The sequence below is a fragment of the Canis lupus genome, chromosome 1, assembly GCF_048164855.1.
Source record: "Canis lupus baileyi chromosome 1, mCanLup2.hap1, whole genome shotgun sequence".
Taxonomy (NCBI): domain Eukaryota; kingdom Metazoa; phylum Chordata; class Mammalia; order Carnivora; family Canidae; genus Canis; species Canis lupus.
Genome location: NC_132838.1, coordinates 82,830,205 through 82,848,679, shown reverse-complemented (window position 1 = coordinate 82,848,679; position 18,475 = coordinate 82,830,205). Strand labels below are relative to the sequence as shown.

The 18,475-nt window shown below is 38.9% G+C and overlaps 1 protein-coding gene across 5 annotated transcripts in view; it reads right to left on the bottom strand.

Annotated features, from left to right (window-relative positions):
• PRUNE2 (prune homolog 2 with BCH domain) overlaps positions 1–18,475 on the bottom strand; it is a 256,690-nt gene that overhangs the window by 38,852 nt on the left and 199,363 nt on the right. For all 5 annotated transcript variants that reach the window (XM_072837719.1, XM_072837709.1, XM_072837712.1 and 2 more), the window contains exon 10: positions 1,471–1,550. In XM_072837719.1, coding sequence (XP_072693820.1) covers positions 1,471–1,550 — 80 coding nt within the window. The remainder of the gene's footprint in view (positions 1–1,470; positions 1,551–18,475) is intronic.

The following is an 18,475-nucleotide window of genomic DNA, read 5'->3' as shown; positions in this document are numbered from 1 at the left end:
CTCTATGAATGATCTGTAGTGACCTTTCTTTGGCATTCTATTTCTTTTTTAAAAATAAAACTGAGATATTTGCTCAAGTGGTCACTACCTTTTATGGCAATATTTCTTAACATTAGTTCCTGTACCATAAGTGATAGTCTTCACATGTTAAGGTTCATGGAATTAGCTGCCACCCTCTCAATACAATATGCATCTTGCTTCTCCTGTGATTTTCACTTAACAGAACCACAGCTGCAGAAGTCATTTTTAACCAAGTCAGTCCCACCTCAACAATGGTAGAGAGTTAACCTAAAAATAGAAATTTTCAGGATTCCTATCACAAAATTTTTGAAAGGCCGTCTGGTATATTCCTCAATTCTAGAATTCTAACTCTGGTCTTGTTCTAAGGAAAGTGACTCTGTTTCTTTGTCACTAAATTTTTTTCTCCATATAGAACATCACCAAAACTGTGTTCCATGTAATATTTTTATGTATTATACCTGAAAAACTTTCCATTGACCAATAAGTTTGAAAAACATTGGATTTCTATGTTACATGAATTCTCAGAGCAGTGCTGTTCAAAAGAGATTTTCGAGATGATAGAAACCTTCTGTGTAGTTGTTGAGCACTTGAAATGAAGCTAGTACAAATGAAGAACTGAGCTTTTCAAGTTTGTTTTAAATTTTAATCAATTTAAATAGCCACATGTAGCAGACTAGTACCATATAGGATAACCATAGCCTTAATACCTGTACATTCACAACTTGTACATTGTGAAACTTTAAGAGTAATGTAGGCATACAGTGGTAAGAATAATTATGAATAATTATGTCACATGACTAGTAGCTTGAAAAACGTACTTTACAGAAAAATAGATAGATAGATAATAGATAGGTAGATAGATAAATAACCCACTCTCTTCTGCTCCATTCTGGGTTTGGCTGATAACATTAGGGTTCAGGATTGTGTCATGATCCTAAAGCTGTACAGTGCACAGGAGTGATATTAGCACAAAGTGAGAGTATGATGCACCTGGAAATTTAAAATTCTTTTTGTGTGTGCCTTGAGCTGGAGATCTGTGGCATGTAGAGTTTTTGTTTGTTCGTTTGAATAACCAGGATACTGAGCCTTTTTAATTTTAAATATTCTCACACTGACGTACAAATCTGGGGAACTTAGATGTTAGTTAGAATTGGGTATTCTGACATATGGTAGCCACTTATCACGGGAACTAAACACACTGGCAATTACAGCAGTGGTCCAGGAGGTCAAAGGTGGCCCACACAAGTGAGCATCAGTGTTCATGTCAACTCTGAAATTGTAGGCTACCAAATGTAGCCTAACACCCTCCTCACACATATTTTGTTTTTCCTCTTCATTTTTATCACTGAAATCACGAGATGGATGCATAGGAAATGGTTCTCTCACTGAATAATGACAAGGTCTGGATACAGACTAGCACTGAAGGAAATGAACACACGCTCCTCTCACCGGGCCTCATGTCTGCAGCACTGGGGCTTGGCATTCCCTCCTCAAAGGAGATGTCCATGCCTACATCCTCTGATGGCAGTCTGAAAAAAAAGCGAAGCAGAGAGTGTAAAAAATTGTGTGGGATTTAATTTTCACTTTCTCTTTTAATTTTCTCTTAAAAGGCAACCCAGAGATTCCAGGATCACATTTTCAACTTGCTTGGAATAGACCAAGTATGTATACTAAATCTATCCGAAGTGGCCCCACTTAGAATAAAGACTTTCTGCAGTTCCTGGGAATAAGAACCATGGGTACCAGTCTTGCTCTGTGTACACAGAAAGCCATTTCTCCTACTAGCTCACATAAGAAACCACATACCAAGGGGAAAAGCAAATAACTAATAACATATACTTATGTTGGGTATTTAATAATAATTTTTCAAAATGAGAGGCAACATACGTGCTTTGGAGTAAAGACAGACCTGACTTCGTATATAATTCTTCCTCTGTGTAAATTTGAGCATATTAAATTGCTGTCAGCAGAGGAAAGTATATACTTTGTTGGTCTCTATCAGTGAAACAGAGATACACCATCTACCTCATTGAGTTGCTGAAAAATTAAGCAATAAATGTAAAATGCCTAACATTCCTGAGAAGGTACCAACTGATGTTATTTCCTATCCTTCTCTGATTTTTTAAAAAGATTTTATTTATTTATTCATGAGACACAGGGAGAGAACTTCTCTTCTCTCTAAACAGTACTGAGTCCAGTACTAGTAAGTCAAGTGTAGGGGATTAGAAAATACTGGAGAAAACTGTGACAAATGTATATGCTCTCATAGGAAGCTGACCACTGATCTCGGTAAATTCCCCTTGACCTATTTTTACCTCCTGTCCCTTGTTCAGACATCCTCAATTATCATGAGAACATATTTTTCTTCTTAACAGAAAAACATGTCTTCCATGTAATTTCATTCATCTAGGGTGAGTCCTTGTGATGTAGGCACTGATCTAAATTTAAGCATGATAAACCTTTGTGTTAGTGTTCTAAATTTAATCTTTCCCTCCCTGTTATTGCCATTTTTCTTCACTTGAATCTAAGTCTACCAAATTTGGAATTTGTTTACCTGGATGATCGATCTCCGGGATCCAAGTCAAAGCCCTAATTGTCAGCAAAGCATTAGGATTAAAACAAAATTCTTTGTCCCTAGTGAGATGTAGTGTTTCATTTATTTGACAAGTAGGTAGTGAATACCTACTCTGTGCTGAGGATATAGAGGAAAAGAACAGAGGAGCCCCATTCTTGTGGAGATGGGATGATGCTGTTAAAATAGTGACCATCCACTGATAACTTGGTGCTGTTCCCTAAAAGAAGTGAATGACTGCGTTGTTACAACCAACCCCAAACAGCCCTTCAAAAACATAACCTCAGGGAGTTTCATTCCCCATACACTTGCTGAGGCATCGATCCTCATTTATTTAGTGTTCTCTAAAATGAATCCTACACCCTGGCAGAAAGACAGTGAGTGAGAGGTTGGTGTGTTTCAAAGACAATAAGGTACTGGTAGGAACAACAGAAGTGATGTCAGAGACAGCATACTGGGGGGGGGGGCAGCAAATCAAATTATCCAGCAATAGAGGAGGGGTGGTGAACAAAGAGAAAACCTGTGCTAGGCCCCAGGTTTGAAAGTCCTAGGATCCAGAGGGAAGGTTTTCCATGATGCTGCAGCTTTTCAGATTTTCTTATAATGATTCCTTGTCATGTGAAGTGATCTGTATGTATTCTCCTTGACATACACCCTACAGTACCTACAAAGTAGCAAATTGCTATTTAAGAGTGGCTGGATTCCAATCTTAGTTCTATCACTCACTGTGTGTCATATGGCAAGTTACCTAATCTTTCTGTGCCTCAGTTTCCACACCAATAAAAGGGAGAATGTGTGATGCCTAAAAATAACAAAGGAAAAGGAAGTTAACCATTATTATCTCAGTTCTTTTTGTCATATTCTAACTGCCTGCTGTACTAGCCTTGAAGTTTCATGAGGACAGGAACCATCTCTGTTTCTACTATTATGTCTCCAGCACCTGGTAGAGGTCAATACCCAATAAATATGTGTTGAGTTGAATTACCGAGCTTGACATTACTCCAGTCCTTTATGAATCAACCTTAAAAAAAAAAAGACATCATAGCTATACCTACTTCACAGAGCACATAAGGGTGCTAGCCTTAGCTCAAAAATAAATATGAGAGCTTTAAAATAGATAGGAACAATCTCAAATTTTTGTACATTTTATGAGAGACAACATGGATGGATGGATGATGCGAAGTGAAATCAGCCAGCGAAAAATAAATACCATATGATTTCACTTGCATGTGGAATCTTAAAAACAAAACAAACAAACAAAAAGCAGAAACAGATCCACAAATACAGTGAACAAAGTGGAGGTTGCTAGAGGGGAGGCAGTGGGGGACGGGCAAAATGGGTGAAGGGGAGTAGGAGACAGGGTTTCCAGCTATGGAAAGAGTAAGTCACGGGGATGAAAGGTACAGCACAGGGAATGTAGTGGTATTGTAATAGCATTGTATGGTGAGAGATGGCAGCTAAACTTATAGAAGTGTTGAAACACTATGCTGCATACCTGAAACTAATATAACATTGTGTGTCAATTATACCTCAATTAAAGAAAAAAAGATTCATAGTTTTTGTTACTGTTTGTAAATTATGGGTAACATCATGAAATAATTGAATGAGTCCTAGATATGAGGTTATAGTTCTGGGTTATAATTCTATGTTATACTGACAAACTGATTAACCCCAAGAAAATTATCCAACCACATTGGTGATTTTAAACAGAGATAATAAATACCTAATATCACAGTGACTGTGGAGGATTAATATAATACACATGTGAGCTGCGAGCACTCCATAAATTATAAAGCATTGGCTAAGCTTAAAGTATTACATTCCCTCATCTTAGACATAGTACCAGGATTAGGGACTTAATTGAAGTATGTGTCATGATTGGACAAAATATAATGAGGGTTACTACACTTTGGGTATTAGGCCAGGTAAGAGAAAATTTCAGGATGGCATGAATCTCCATAGAGCCTATAAGTGCTCCTGAACTCACTGACATTAGGTGAATACAGCCTTTTTCTCCCAATCCTTTTCTCCAACAGAGAGCAGAGATCCTGCTAAGAAGGTGCTGGAAAGTCAGTGGTGGCATGCAAGGGGGAAGGAAAGCTGAAGGTTGTGGTCAGGGGTGACCAGAGAAGAGGGACGCTCACAAACTATGGACATTACAGAAGGCCTTAGGGACATTTTAGGAAACCCACAGGGACAGAGAGGGAAAGCTGAACCAAAATAGCTAAGAGGCAAACCTGAAAGAAACACAAGTTGTTGTGTTCACTGTAAATACTTCAGCCACATTCATGCTGTGGGTCTGTAAATATTTATAGAAATGACATGGCCAACCGGGGTTGTTGGCAATTGAACAAGATGAAGTTTTATGATCAATAATGTAAACCTCTCGGGATCTATTCGGTAATAAATCAGTCCAGTGTGAAGACAAATATTTTACCTTATCCATCCAAAGCCACTATTTAATCTGGGGGTTTTCTGTATACAGGATGGAGCTACCAAAGAGGCTGAGGGAATTGTGAAATACAAATCAGACTCTTCCATGGCTGACCTTCCAAGCATTTGCTTAGCTCCATGTCTCCATCTAAAGGACAGATCCAGAACTGGTTGTTTGCTGAATGGTTTCATCACCATTCTTGATCTTCACCAACTGTTTTTGGCTCTTGGCCTTCTAGTCACATGGTAAAATTGTACTTTCCTGCTTTCCTTTAAAATATCGGTAGTCAGGTGATTTACTTGGACAGATGAAATGAGAGTGGAAGTGGCGGGTGTAGTGTCACATTTGGGCAGAAGAATTAGGTAAGAGCAAGTGTGTGGGTGCCAGGGGCTGCTCCCTGCCTTGGTGGTTGAGTTGTAGGCTCAATCAAGCTGTGGCCAAGTGGAGGCCCATGCTAAAGCTCATTGAATATGTAAGAAGAGAGGAACTTTTGTTGTGTTTTGCCCCTAAAATGTTGAGTTTCTCTGTTAGCACATCCTAATCCAACCTATTCTGATGAGTACAGCCGGCCTTTACTATTTGTTTTGAAGGGAATATCTGACTCATATTCTGCTCTAATTTAGGAAACCCATTTCCCACATTCTCAACCTAGGTTAATGTTAATGGTACACATCTTGTCTGGGTTACTAAGGCAAGAAGAGCATTTAAAAAAAATGAGAACAAAAAGCTCAGAAGGGCATCAAATGCTTTCAAGTATTTTTATAAACTTGTGTATTTATATACCATCTTTATGTTTTTTCCATCTAGCACCTGTTAATTTACTTAATGTTTTTCTTTAACTTGACTTATTTGGGATCCCTGGGTAGCACAGCGGTTTAGCGCCTGCCTTTGGCCCAGGGCACAATCCTGGAGACCCGGGATCGAATCCCATGTCGGGCTCCCAATGCATGGAGCCTGCTTCTCCCTCTGCCTATGTCTCTGCCTCTCTCTCTCTCTCTCTCTCTCTGTGTGACTATCATAAATAAGTAAAAATTAAAAAAAAATAAATTGACTTATTTTAGTTAATTAGACTTATTTTGAAAAGAAGATGTGCATCACCTATATGGATGGTAATGTAAAAGCACTCGCCTAAAAAAGTCACATAAATTAAATATAATGAAATAAAACAATGTTATTAAATTCAAGGAAGAAACACTTGGGCTCTGACTCTGAGACTGTCTCTCTTTGCTAAAAAAAAATTGAAAATGTCTGGCAAAGTGTAATGTAATAATGTATACATTATTATATATATATTATATATATTATATATATAATATATATTATATATTATATATATTATATTAATAATGTATAATGTAATGTATCATTATAAATACAAAGAAATGCTATATAAAATAAAGCACCCAAAAAGTAATTAATATATTTCCAAACTTGAAAGAAACCAAAGGAAATCTCCAGGTGCCAGAAACAGTGTGACTCCAGGAAGCTGATGCAAAAGTAGCCCACAGGAGTTTGGATTAGACACGGGCATTAGGACTCCACAGAAGTGACTGACTCCTGTGTTGGAAGAAAGGCCTAGACCAGAACTTCTGAAGAAGGCAGTGGATCTTAAGGAAGTACTCCCTTAATGAAAAGAGGATGAGAAGGATCTCTAGTCTCTGGCTTTGAAAAGCAAGTCTGCCTGGGATCTTGGGTGGAATATGAAGAGTAACCTATGAGAATTAGAGACACTCTTTGTATGTCAAGCCTGTTTCCATTTATATTACCTGAATGATGTAGGGAACCCAAGTCAACAGATTCAAATTAAAATTCATCTAGGATCATTGAAGGCCTAGAGCCCTAGGCTTCCAGAAGAATCAAGTGTGAAACCATTTGGTAGTGTTACTTTTACAATCTAGGATTCACTGGAAATTCACTTAGGAGAAGGAAAAAACCCACTGAAAGATGACCTCACACCAAAAAGCCAAAAAACTCAAACTCTAAACTACACTAGGGAAAAAACATTATGAGGGATTGCCATCAGATGCAGCAGAGAGAAGAATTAGCAATAAAAGTGCCCCCGGCATCCAAAAAAGGAACAGTATGAAAGATATTGTAATGGTTAAAGAATAAATAATTTTTAAACCTTTGTTGTTTGAAAACACGGAGATTTGGGGTTGTTCATCATACCTTGTAGTGTCTCTTACCCTGAGTGGCTGTGCTGCTTTTAAAAGGAACATCTAAAAATAATAATGCAGTAGTGTTGACAATAAAGTAACAGTAAAAAAATAAAAATATTAACCACAGGAAGGCAAGCATCACAATATTAATATCAAACAAGATAGATTTTGGGCAGAAAGCATTCTTAAGCCTTAAAAAAGTTATTATTCCATGATAAAAGAAATAACTTTTCAGAATATGTAATGATAATCCAGATCCTACATGCTCTCAAGAACATAGCCCAAAAATGAAATAAAAATTTCATATAAATTATAAGGAAAAATTAATTTTATGAGGGAAAATTTAAATATACTTCTCAAGAATTTATAAATCAATCTGAAAAAATGCATAAAGATACATCTGAAGAATGTAATAATATAGCTTGAGCTAATGGGTGGATCTGCCCTCAATAAAAAAATACACCATATTTTTCAAACTTATGAAAATGGACTATATAGAATGTCTCATAAAATAATGGAAGTCTATATCACATGTACCATAATCTCTGACTTCAGGGACATATGTTTAAAATCAATTATGAAAAGACAATTTGGAAATTGAGGAGGATATTTGTAAGCAATTGACAATAAAGCTCTATGAATCAAAATTTGTGAAGGCAGTTAAAGAAATTCCTAGAGAAAAATAAACAGTTTTGAATTCAGATATTAGAAAATAAAATGGGGGCGTCTGGGTGGCTAAGTGGGTTAAGCATCTGCCTTCTGCTCAAGTCAAGATCCCAGGGTCCTGGGATCAAGCCCCATGTTGGGCTCCCCGCTTAGTGGGGAGTCTGCTTCTCCCTACCCCTCTCTTCCCAATGGTACTCTCCCTAACCCCCATCTCTGCTCATACTCTCTCTCATTATCTCTGTTGCTATCTCTCTCTCAAATAAATAAATAAAATCTTAAAAAAGGAAAGAAAATGTACTGAATTAGCTGAGCTCAACTCAACCCAAGGAAGTCGGAAAAAGAACGATGCTTTTATGTGATTCAACGCTATTTGTATTAAATCTGGGTACCACCTCTCATGACATGAACATCATTAAGTGGAGGAACAGTGTCATAAATGGATTCTCCAATTTGAAAATGGATTCCATGTGCATGTGTTGATTTTGAGTTTTTGGTGCTCTGTGCTTCTTCAAAACACAGCCAGCAAGCAGCACCATGGCAGTCAAGACACCATCTAGTGAAGGACCACAAACACAAAACTTTTGGACATAATTAAATGCACCTTTTAGACCACATACAAAAGTAAGCCCATTCTACATTTTATATCCTTCCAGTATTTATGAATCTAGAAGGATTTAATTGTTATAGGATTAGCCTTGCCTGAAATCAGGTTCTTTTTAAAGGAAAAGAGCAGTGAACCAAGACTTGGCACACACACACACACACACACACACACACACACACATCCAGGATTTCTAGATAGTAATGCTTCCCGACAGGCATGTATTCCTAGAAGTAAGCAGCAATCCTTTTGAAAATAATCATTCTTACAAGATTTGCCACTTAAAAGATATGGCTCTGTGGAGGTAGAGTAGCAGGTTAAAGTCTTAATTGTTCTTTAGGAAAATATCAGATGGTTATGCTGATATATTTTGGAAAAATGATTACATAAAGAGAAAGTTCCTTGATGCCAGAGTTCTTAAAATTCTCCTGGCTTCCTCCTAGTCTAATAAGATCTACTGGACTGGTAAAGTTGCTTTCTCTAGAAATGGCAATAAAAAGAAAACCAAACAAAACTTTTTAGGAGGTGCCTGCCTTCCTTTGTGAAGTACATAAATTAGCCTTTGAAAGACCCACAGTTGGAGGACTGCCTTTTGGGATTCTTGTCTGATAAACAGGCTGCACAGTTTAAGGTAAGAGTTCCATGCCACTCTGTGAACCCTCGGGCAACTTACAAAATCACTCACGTGGGAGGCAAGCCAGGGGCTGCACTGGGTTTCACACTCCGCTGAATCAAGCCGATCCCAAGGAAAGGGTGGGAGCTTAGGTTCCCCAATAGGAAACTAAGGTTGAGCCCATAAAATGAAGCTCTTGGCAAAAACAAGCTGGTCGGCTGGGCTTCCTTGCCCTAAAGCAGATAAGTGCTGTGACCCCTAGAAGCCAGCCAGCTGGGGCAGATAAGGGGTGATGACAGGGAAAGTAGATGACAAAGTAAAGGAGACAAGCACTGGGCATTTGCCCAGATACCAACCTCTCTGGGGATTTTGCAAAAACCCATAAACCATGCCATCTGTTCTCAGGTTCTAAGAGGAGCAGGAGACAATGCAGTATCCTTACTCAGGGTCAGATTCTAAAACTCTGCAGGTAGCAAGGATTACGTGTAGTCCAAATGACCTTTAGGTAAGTTCTTGAATTGTTCCCTAAATTATAACATAGGTGCTTAAAATCCTTTGTGTATAAAATCTTTTACAACAAATCTTACGGGCACTAAAAGTTTGAGGAACACTGAGCAGAAATAGAAGGAGGCCATAATATCATTTCAACCATTTGCCTTTCAGATAATAATTCAATCACTGGCTGGGAAGAGAGCTGCATGAAGAATTCTACCTCTGGTTTGTGGGGTAGATGCCATACTCTCTTCTTGTGTTTTCTAAGACCTTCATACATATCAGTCACTTGTGTGTTGTTGGAAAGATTACATTATATGGCACACAAAGCTCCATGTAGTGCTTAGCAGAGTGGGGTGAAGAAATACCTATTGAATAAATGCCTTATTTAGATATGCAGATGCTCCCCTCTTCTGGTAAAATGCTCCTCACAACATCTCACTCCATATTGGAACTTGATCATCAAAAGGCTCTACTGACAAATCCTTTTTGTCAACAAGTTAAACTTTCTTCAAAACAGAATTTAGAGATGTTAGCTGACTCTTACAGAAATGATATACCAGAGAAGCAATGGCTCTAACACCAGGAAGTAAAGTTCACCTGGTTTAGAGTTTACTGTGCCCTCTACCTCAGCGATATACACTAACAATGAGACTAAAGAAAGAGAAATTAAGGAGTCAATCTCATTTACGATTGCACCCGAAAGCATAAGATACCTAGGAATAAACCTAACCAAAGAGGTAAAGGATCTATACCCTAAAAACTACAGAACACTTCTGAAAGAAATTGAGGAAGACACAAAGAGATGGAAAAATATTCCATGCTCAAGGATTGGAAGAATTAATATTGTGAAAATGTCAATGCTACCTAGGGCAATTTACACATTCAATGCAATCCCTATCAAAATACCATGGACTTTCTTCAGAGAGTTGGAACAAATTATCTTAAGATTTGTGTGGAATCAGAAAAGACCCCGAATAGCCAGGGGAATTTTAAAAAAGAAAACCATAGCTGGGGGCATCACAATGCCAGATTTCAGGTTGTACTACAAAATTGTGATGTCAAGACAGTGTGGTACTGGCACAAAAACAGACACATAGATCAGTGGAACAGAATAGAGAATCCAGAAGTGGACCCTGAACTTTATGGTCAACTAATATTCGATAAAGGAGGAAAGACTATCCATTGGAAGAAAGACAGTCTCTTCAATAAATGGTGCTGGGAAAATTGGACATCCACATGCAGAAGAATGAAACTAGACCACTCTCTTGCACCATACACAAAGATAAACTCAAAATGGATGAAAGATCTAAACGTGAGACAAGAGTCCATCAAAATCCTAGAGGAGAACACAGGCAACACCCTTTTTGAACTTGGCCACAGTAACTTCTTGCAAGACACATCTATGAAGGCAAGAGAAACAAAAGCAAAAATGAACTATTGGGACTTCATCAAGATAAGAAGCTTCTGCACAGCAAAAGAAATAGTCAACAAAACTAAAAGACAACCTACAGAATGGGAGAAGATATTTGCAAATGACGTATCAGATAAAGGACTAGTATCCAAGATCTATAAAGAACTTATTAAACTCAACAGCAAAGAAACAAACAATCCAATCATGAAATGGGCAAAAGACATGAACAAAAATCTCACAGAGGAAGACATAGACATGGCCAACATGCATATGAGAAAATGCTCTGCATCACTTGCCATCAGGGAAATACAAATCAAAACCACAATGAGATACCACCTCACCCCAGTGAGAATGGGGAAAATTAACAAGGCAGGAAACAACAAATGTTGGAGAGAATGTGGAGAAAGGGGAACCCTCTCGCACTGTTGGTGGGAATGTGAACTGGTGCAGCCACTCTGGAAAACTGTGTGGAGGTTCCTCAAAGAGTTAAAAATAGACCTGCCCTATGACCCAGCAATTGCATTCCTGGGATTTACCCCAAAGATACAGATGCAATGAAATGCCGGGACACCTGCACCCCGATGTTTCTAGCAGCAATGTCCACAATAGCCAAACTGTGGAAGGAGCCTCGGTGTCCACTGAAAGATGAATGGATAAAGAAGATGTGGTCTATGTATACAATGGAAATTACTCAGCCATTAGAAACAACAAATACCCACCATTTGCTTAGACGTGGATGGAACTGGAGGGTATTATGCTGAGTGAAATAAGTCAATCGGAGAAGGACAAACATTATATGGTTTCATTCATTTGGGGAATATAAAAAATAGTGAAAGGGAATAAAGGGAAAAGGAGAGAAAATGAGTGGGAAATATCAGAGAGGGAGACAGAACATGAGAGACTCAACTCTGGGAAACAAACAAGGGGGTAGAAAGGGAGGTGGGTCGGGGGTGGGGGTGACTGGGTGACGGGCACTGAGGGAGGCACTTGATGGGATGAGCACTGGGTGTTATGCTATATGTTGGCAAATTGAACTCCAAAAAAAACAAAAAAGCATATTAAAGGTGGCCACTAACTAAAATAAAATAAAATAAATAAAATAAATAAAATAAAATAAAATAAAATAAAATAAAATAAAATAAAATAAAATAAAATAAAACTCCCCTTGGATTTTAGGAGCAACTGAGGGTGGGGGTAGCTAGGCAAGTTCGAAGTTCTTCCGAAGAGTGAGGAGAAGTGGACCACTGTTGGTCTTCAGAATTGAAGCCAGTCCTGAGTGCAGGGTGGGCAACAGCTTCTACAGATGGCCAAGTGATGGTATTCTGGGTACAGGCTCCTTACAACTTGCCCACCCCCCACCTCAGCATCACCTGGAATTTATCCTTTGTGGAGATGAGGCTGAGGGCACCTCCCTGCCCCCTCCACAAGATTTTCTCTCCCCCAAAGTGCAATGTAATGGGTGCACTGACTTGGTTTTATTTCCTTCCTCTCAGATGTTCAAGAGCGTGCAGACTCTGGCACCAGAAATATGAATAGGAGCCTACATAGATACTCCTCTAACTGCTGCTCAAGCGATTATATTTGCTGATCCACAGGGTGTGGTAGAAAATTTAAGCCTGACTTCTCTAGAGCTGAGCTCAGCAAAGTTTTTCTGTAAAGGGCCAGATACTAAATATGTTAGGCTTTGCAGGTCTTACAGTCCCTGTGGCAACTACTCAACTCTGCTGTAGCGCAAAAGCAGCCCTAATGGATATGTAAGTGAAGGAGTGTGGCTATGTCCCCATAAAACTTTAGGTACAAAAATAGGTGGCAGACTGTGGACTTGACCCAGAGGCGACAGCTTCCTGACCCTTGTGTGAAAACAACTTGAATGAAATTTCATTTCTCAAAGTTGGATATATGTATACATTTTTAAAAATGTGAAGCTTGGGATGCCTGGGTGGCTCAGCAGTTGAGCGTCTGCCTTTGGCTCAGGGTGTGATCCCGGGGTCCTGGGATCGAGTCCCACATGGGGCTCCCCAAAGGGAGCCTGCTTCTCCCTCTGCCTGTGTTTCTGCCTCTCTCTGTGTCCCTCGTGAATAAATAAATAAAATCTTTTAAAAATTAAAAATGTGAAGTTTTAATGTTTTGTGCAAGTGGCACCCCCAAATATGATTGTGTGACTATAAAGCATTTAAGTTGAGGTAGAGTTTGGGGCTTTATTTATCAAAATGTTAAATGCAGACAACTTTTGACCAGCTATTCCAATGATAAGAATATAGAGAACAGAGCAGAGGAAGAGGGAGAAGCAGACTCTGTGCAGAGCATGAAGCCCAACACAGGACTCAATCCAATAACCCTGAGATCATGACCTGAGCTGAAATCGGTCATTTCCACAAGTGAGCCATCAAGGTGCCCCTAATCTCCTCTTCTTATAAGGGCATTGATTATACCAGATTAGGGTCCCATCCTTAATGATCTCATTTCAACTTAATTACCTCTTTCAAGACCCCCATCTCCAAATACCAGGGATTAGGACTTCAACATATGAATTTTAGAGGAGGGCACAATTAAGCTCATAACAGGTGGGGTGCTACAAAATGACACAAGTCCACTACTGTCTGTCCACACACAGGATACCTGTATCTCTCCACCCCACCATGCTGTGACAATGCAGGTCACCTTCCCCAAGGCACACACACAAGTCCACTGTCTATGTCGAACCTCCAACTGGGAGTCAGAAGACAGTCTTCCTTGGGAAAGGCATTCTGAATCTTTATCCATGATTCTCTTGGAACAATCCGTCACCTGGCTTTGGAGCGGCAGAAAAGGACTCACTTCACTATTCCTAACCAACAATGACTCTCCAATCTTCTGCTCATATAGGCCAGGGTGATGGATGAACTTGGCAAAAGTGGGTCACTTTGTAAAGAGGCCCTGAGGGAAGCATCCAACCCCACTGTTGAGAGCATCTTGCTATCTCTTTCTTTGAGATCTGGAGTACTTTGCACATTATGCCCTTAGCGTTGGATCCAAGTCGTCCATTTGCTGGTGAAAGGAAATTTCTACTTAAGTAATTTGTCTTTTTATAAAACTACAAGGGATAATCTAAATGCCCATTAATAGAAATATGATGAAATTTATTATAAAATGGAATTCATTATGGTATATCGATGCAAAAAAAAAACCCTCTAAACATATTGACATGGAATGGCACCTCAGATACATTTAATAAATCAAATCACAAGATGGTATGTTATGGTATGTTTAGAATGATAGCATTTGTATAAGGTTATGCACATTTATACATATTTTTAGGCATAGATAATATCTAGAAGGAAAAGAAATGGACTATTAATAGCAGCTACCCATATGGAGTAGGTCCAGGGAGAAAGGGGCTTTTACTTTTTATTCATTTATGTTTCTGTGTTATTACAATTTTTAAAACACAAGCACGTGCCACATTTTTAAAATAAAGAGGTAATTTAAATATAATTAGATGCTATAAGAGTTTCCAGAAATCTTCTCTTGGGCAAAGTCAAGTTAACATTAGAAAAATCAAGTGCTCAGTGAGAAGTCAGTCAGCTGTTTATCAGTAGCACTATTACACTGTCACATCCAACTGCCACATTACCAGGGATCTTAATGTTTTCCAAAATAAAGTGTAGGAAGTAGCAGGCATAAATAAAAACATGAAAGATCACCATCACCGAAGAAAGGCGGAGAAGGCCAGCCTCCGCTCTGATCAGCCCACTGTGGCAGGGCCACCGCCGCCCCCTCTGGCCACATGTGTCATATTTGTTCATCTTCACAAGTACTTCCGAAGGTTTGATCTGTGCTAGCAGTGGGGCTTTAAAAATAAATAAGGCACAGACACACTGCCTGCTTCTCATGGCAATTGCTGATTCATCTTTTGCAGTAGGTCATTTTGCATTTATTGAATTCTACCCTTGTTTTATAGTCTGTATCTGACCTCTACCCTAGTCTTTTCACTTTGGCTCCTTTGACTGTTGCTTTATTTCCCTAGCTTTGTTGCTTTTTGTCTTGTGTATTGTTACCCTAAATTTTTTTTAATTTTTGGGTCTGAAAATTTCACTATTTCATTTATGTTCTTTTTCTTAAGAAAAAAGAAAAAACTTGGTTCCACGTTGCATATTTCTGCCTCCACAAGTCTTTATACTTTTGACGTTAACACTGGTTCTGGGTAGCAACCCTCTAAGTTGTTTCTGGTTCTCAAATGAAGAAACTGAGGCAGAGAACAGAGACACTTCCTTCTGGATGGGCTATCAGCTCCAAAAGCACCAGCTGGTGCTTTGCTCCCCATAACATCCCAGGGAGCTGAGAGCACTGCCAGGCAGCCTGCACCCAAGGAGCATTTGATGAATAAATACCTGATGGATGCTCCAGTGTTCTGTACCTTTTGTAACACCAACCTATTTTTATTTTCTGGATTTTCTTCCCAATGGTTCAGTGTTTCCTTACTTTCCTCTAGCACAGAGTTCATCTTTTCATTCCCACCAGTCACTGGCTATGAATTACAACAGAGTCACCTCTCAGACCCCAGTGACCCCAGGAAGCAGGCTGTGGCAAGATACAGGTAGATCTCTGGAATCCACTCCTGCAGTCAGCTTCTCACGAGCTCAGGCCTTTAGGCAATAGGACACACAAGGAAATGGACACATAGGAAGGCACCGTACCTGAGCCTTTCAAACGGTCCCAGTGGCAAAAGAAACACAGAAGGGACGCTTTCTGTCATTTTTTAAAGTCACTGCTTCCCAAAGCCTGTACCCAAGGAGAGATTCCACACATCTATGCAAAAGGGCTTTGTGCCAGGTAAGTTTGAGAAACACCATATATTATATCCTCCTTTTGAGACTTTATAATGCATGTGAACCTGTCATAGACTCTGAGATGTCCTCCAGACAATAAATCTGTTTAATTTTGTTTACTTCACAAAGGTAAACCAAGGGACCTTCCTCTTTTTATTTTTTTCTTTTTAATTTTTTTTCTCTCTCTCAATATGTTAATGCAGAACAAAATTTCATTAGCACAGCTCTGAGACAAAAGCCAGCATGATATCTGGGCCTCTCCACATACCTTGGACTGCATCTACCAAGAGCCCAGCAAACAGCCTGAACGGCTATGTCATTGTTCTTCCACACTAGCAACTGAGGCAGTCTGCGTTTGAATCAGACTCTGACTTTTTGAAAAGTGGGGCCTTACTATGTATAAATGAAGTATTACTCAGCCACAAAAAAAGAATGACATTTTCTGTGTATTATATAAGACTGATGACATCACTGAACTCTACCTCTGAAGTTAATAGAATATTATATGTTAATTAATAGAATTTAAATTAAAAATAAAAAGAATGACATCTTGCCATTTGCAACAACATGGATGAGCCTGGAGGGTATGATGCTAAGCAAAATAAGTTGGTCAAAGACAAATATTTATGATTCCACTCATATGTGGAATTTAAGAAACAAAACAAACGAACAAAGAAAAAAAGAGACCAACAAAAAAACAGACTCTTAAATACACAGAACAAAGGGGTGTAGTTGCCTGAGGGGAGGGGGTAAGGGGGTGGGTGAAATAGGTAAAGGGGATGAAGAGCACACTTACTCTGATGAGTGTTGGTTAATGCAGGGAAATGTTAAATCATTGTATTGTACACCTGAAACTAATAACAGTGGATGTTAATTATACTCTAATTTTAAAAAATGTGTGATCTTAGGTAAATTAGAGAATTCCTGTGTGCCCCAGTTTCTTTATCTATAAATGGAGAAGGTAACACTACTTACATAGGGGTTGTCAGGATTAAATGAGTTGATTCAGATAAAGATAGAAAACACTGCTTAGGACATCACGGTGGATGCTACAGAAGGGTTAGAGATTGCTGTTGTTATTATTTTGGTAAGTTTGCTAAAATTATAATAGAAAAGTGGTTTTCAAAAGCAGGTGCCTTGGAGCCCAAGAGCATTTTTTTCAGAAATAGAAAAATCTGTTCTAAAATTCATATGGAATTTCAAGAGACATCAAATAGTCAAAAAAATCTTGAAAAAGAAGAATAAAGTTGGAGGTCTCACATTCTCTGACTTTAAAACTTATTACAAAGCTATTGTATCAGAATAGTATGGTGCCAACACAAAGAAAGAAATACAAAGCAATGGAACAGATCAGAGACCACAGAAATAAGCCCACGCATCTATGGTCAAATGACTTCTTAAAATTTTTTTACTTTTAAGTAATCTCTACACACCCAATGTGGGGCTCAAATTCACAACCCCAAGATCAAGAGTCTCATATCCTACTGATTGACCCAGGTCAAATAATTTTTGATAGTAATAACAAGACCATACTATGGGAAAAGGACAGTTTTGTTGCTAGGAAAACTGGACATCCACAAGCAAAAGAATGAAGATGGACCCCTACTGTGTACCATGTACAAAAATTAACTCAAAAGGGATTATGGACCTAAATGTAAAGACCTAAGCCTATAAAGCTCCTAGAAGAAAGCATAGAGGGAAAAGCTTCATGACTTTGGATTTGGTAATAAGTTCTTGGATATGACACCAAAAGCACAGGCAACAAAAGCAAAACTAGATAAATGGCACTATATTAAACTGGTGAACAAGTTGACCACGTACTCAATTCCAGGGCAGTTGTAGAACCCCGAATCCCCATCCTGGCCTTTTGTTCTCTTTTCCTCCACCTTGCCAATGGTTAGGGTGTAACAGATCCAAGTTAGCTGACCTCTTGGCAGTGGGGAAATTCCAGATCACATCTAAGGTTTCAATGTCTTTTAAGATTCTGAACTCCCTTATATCCCCAATTCAAAGCTGAAAAGAACTTCCTTCAGAATCGCATCCTCAATCTCATTCTCCTGCAAGGAATTTATCCATAGATTTTCAGACCAGTTTAATAAATAGGGAGGCAACTTATGATGGTGGGTCAAAGGTATCAACCCCATTTCTTCAACCACAAATTAAGTTTGATAGGGGAGATAATGTGAGATGTCATATAGATAATAAGTAAAGTGTTTGGCAAAAATTCCATAATAATTATTTAGTATTACTCATATCACATTATTTTATTTAATATTACTCTTACTATTATTAGATCTGGGGCTAAACTTGGCCTCCCGTCTTCACTGTGAGTTTCCAAGATGGTCATGAAACCCCTGAAGTGACCCTGAGACTCAACATAGAAGCATGACAAATAAAGTATGGGGGCCAGTCACTAATCATGGAATCAGCAGGAATTCTCAGCATATCCACTATCACATTCCCAAGGTAACTAGTATGGGCTAGATTTTTGTCCTCCAAAATTTGTATTATGAAATTCCAACCGCCAGTGCCTCAGAATAGAATATATTTGGAAGTAAGTTCTTTACAGAGGCAATGAAGTTAAAATGAGGTCATTGGCGGGGGGGGGGGGGGGGTGGTCCAGATCCAATATGACTGGTGTGCTTTTAAAAAGAGGAGATTAGGACACAGATGCATACAGAGGGAAGACCAGGTG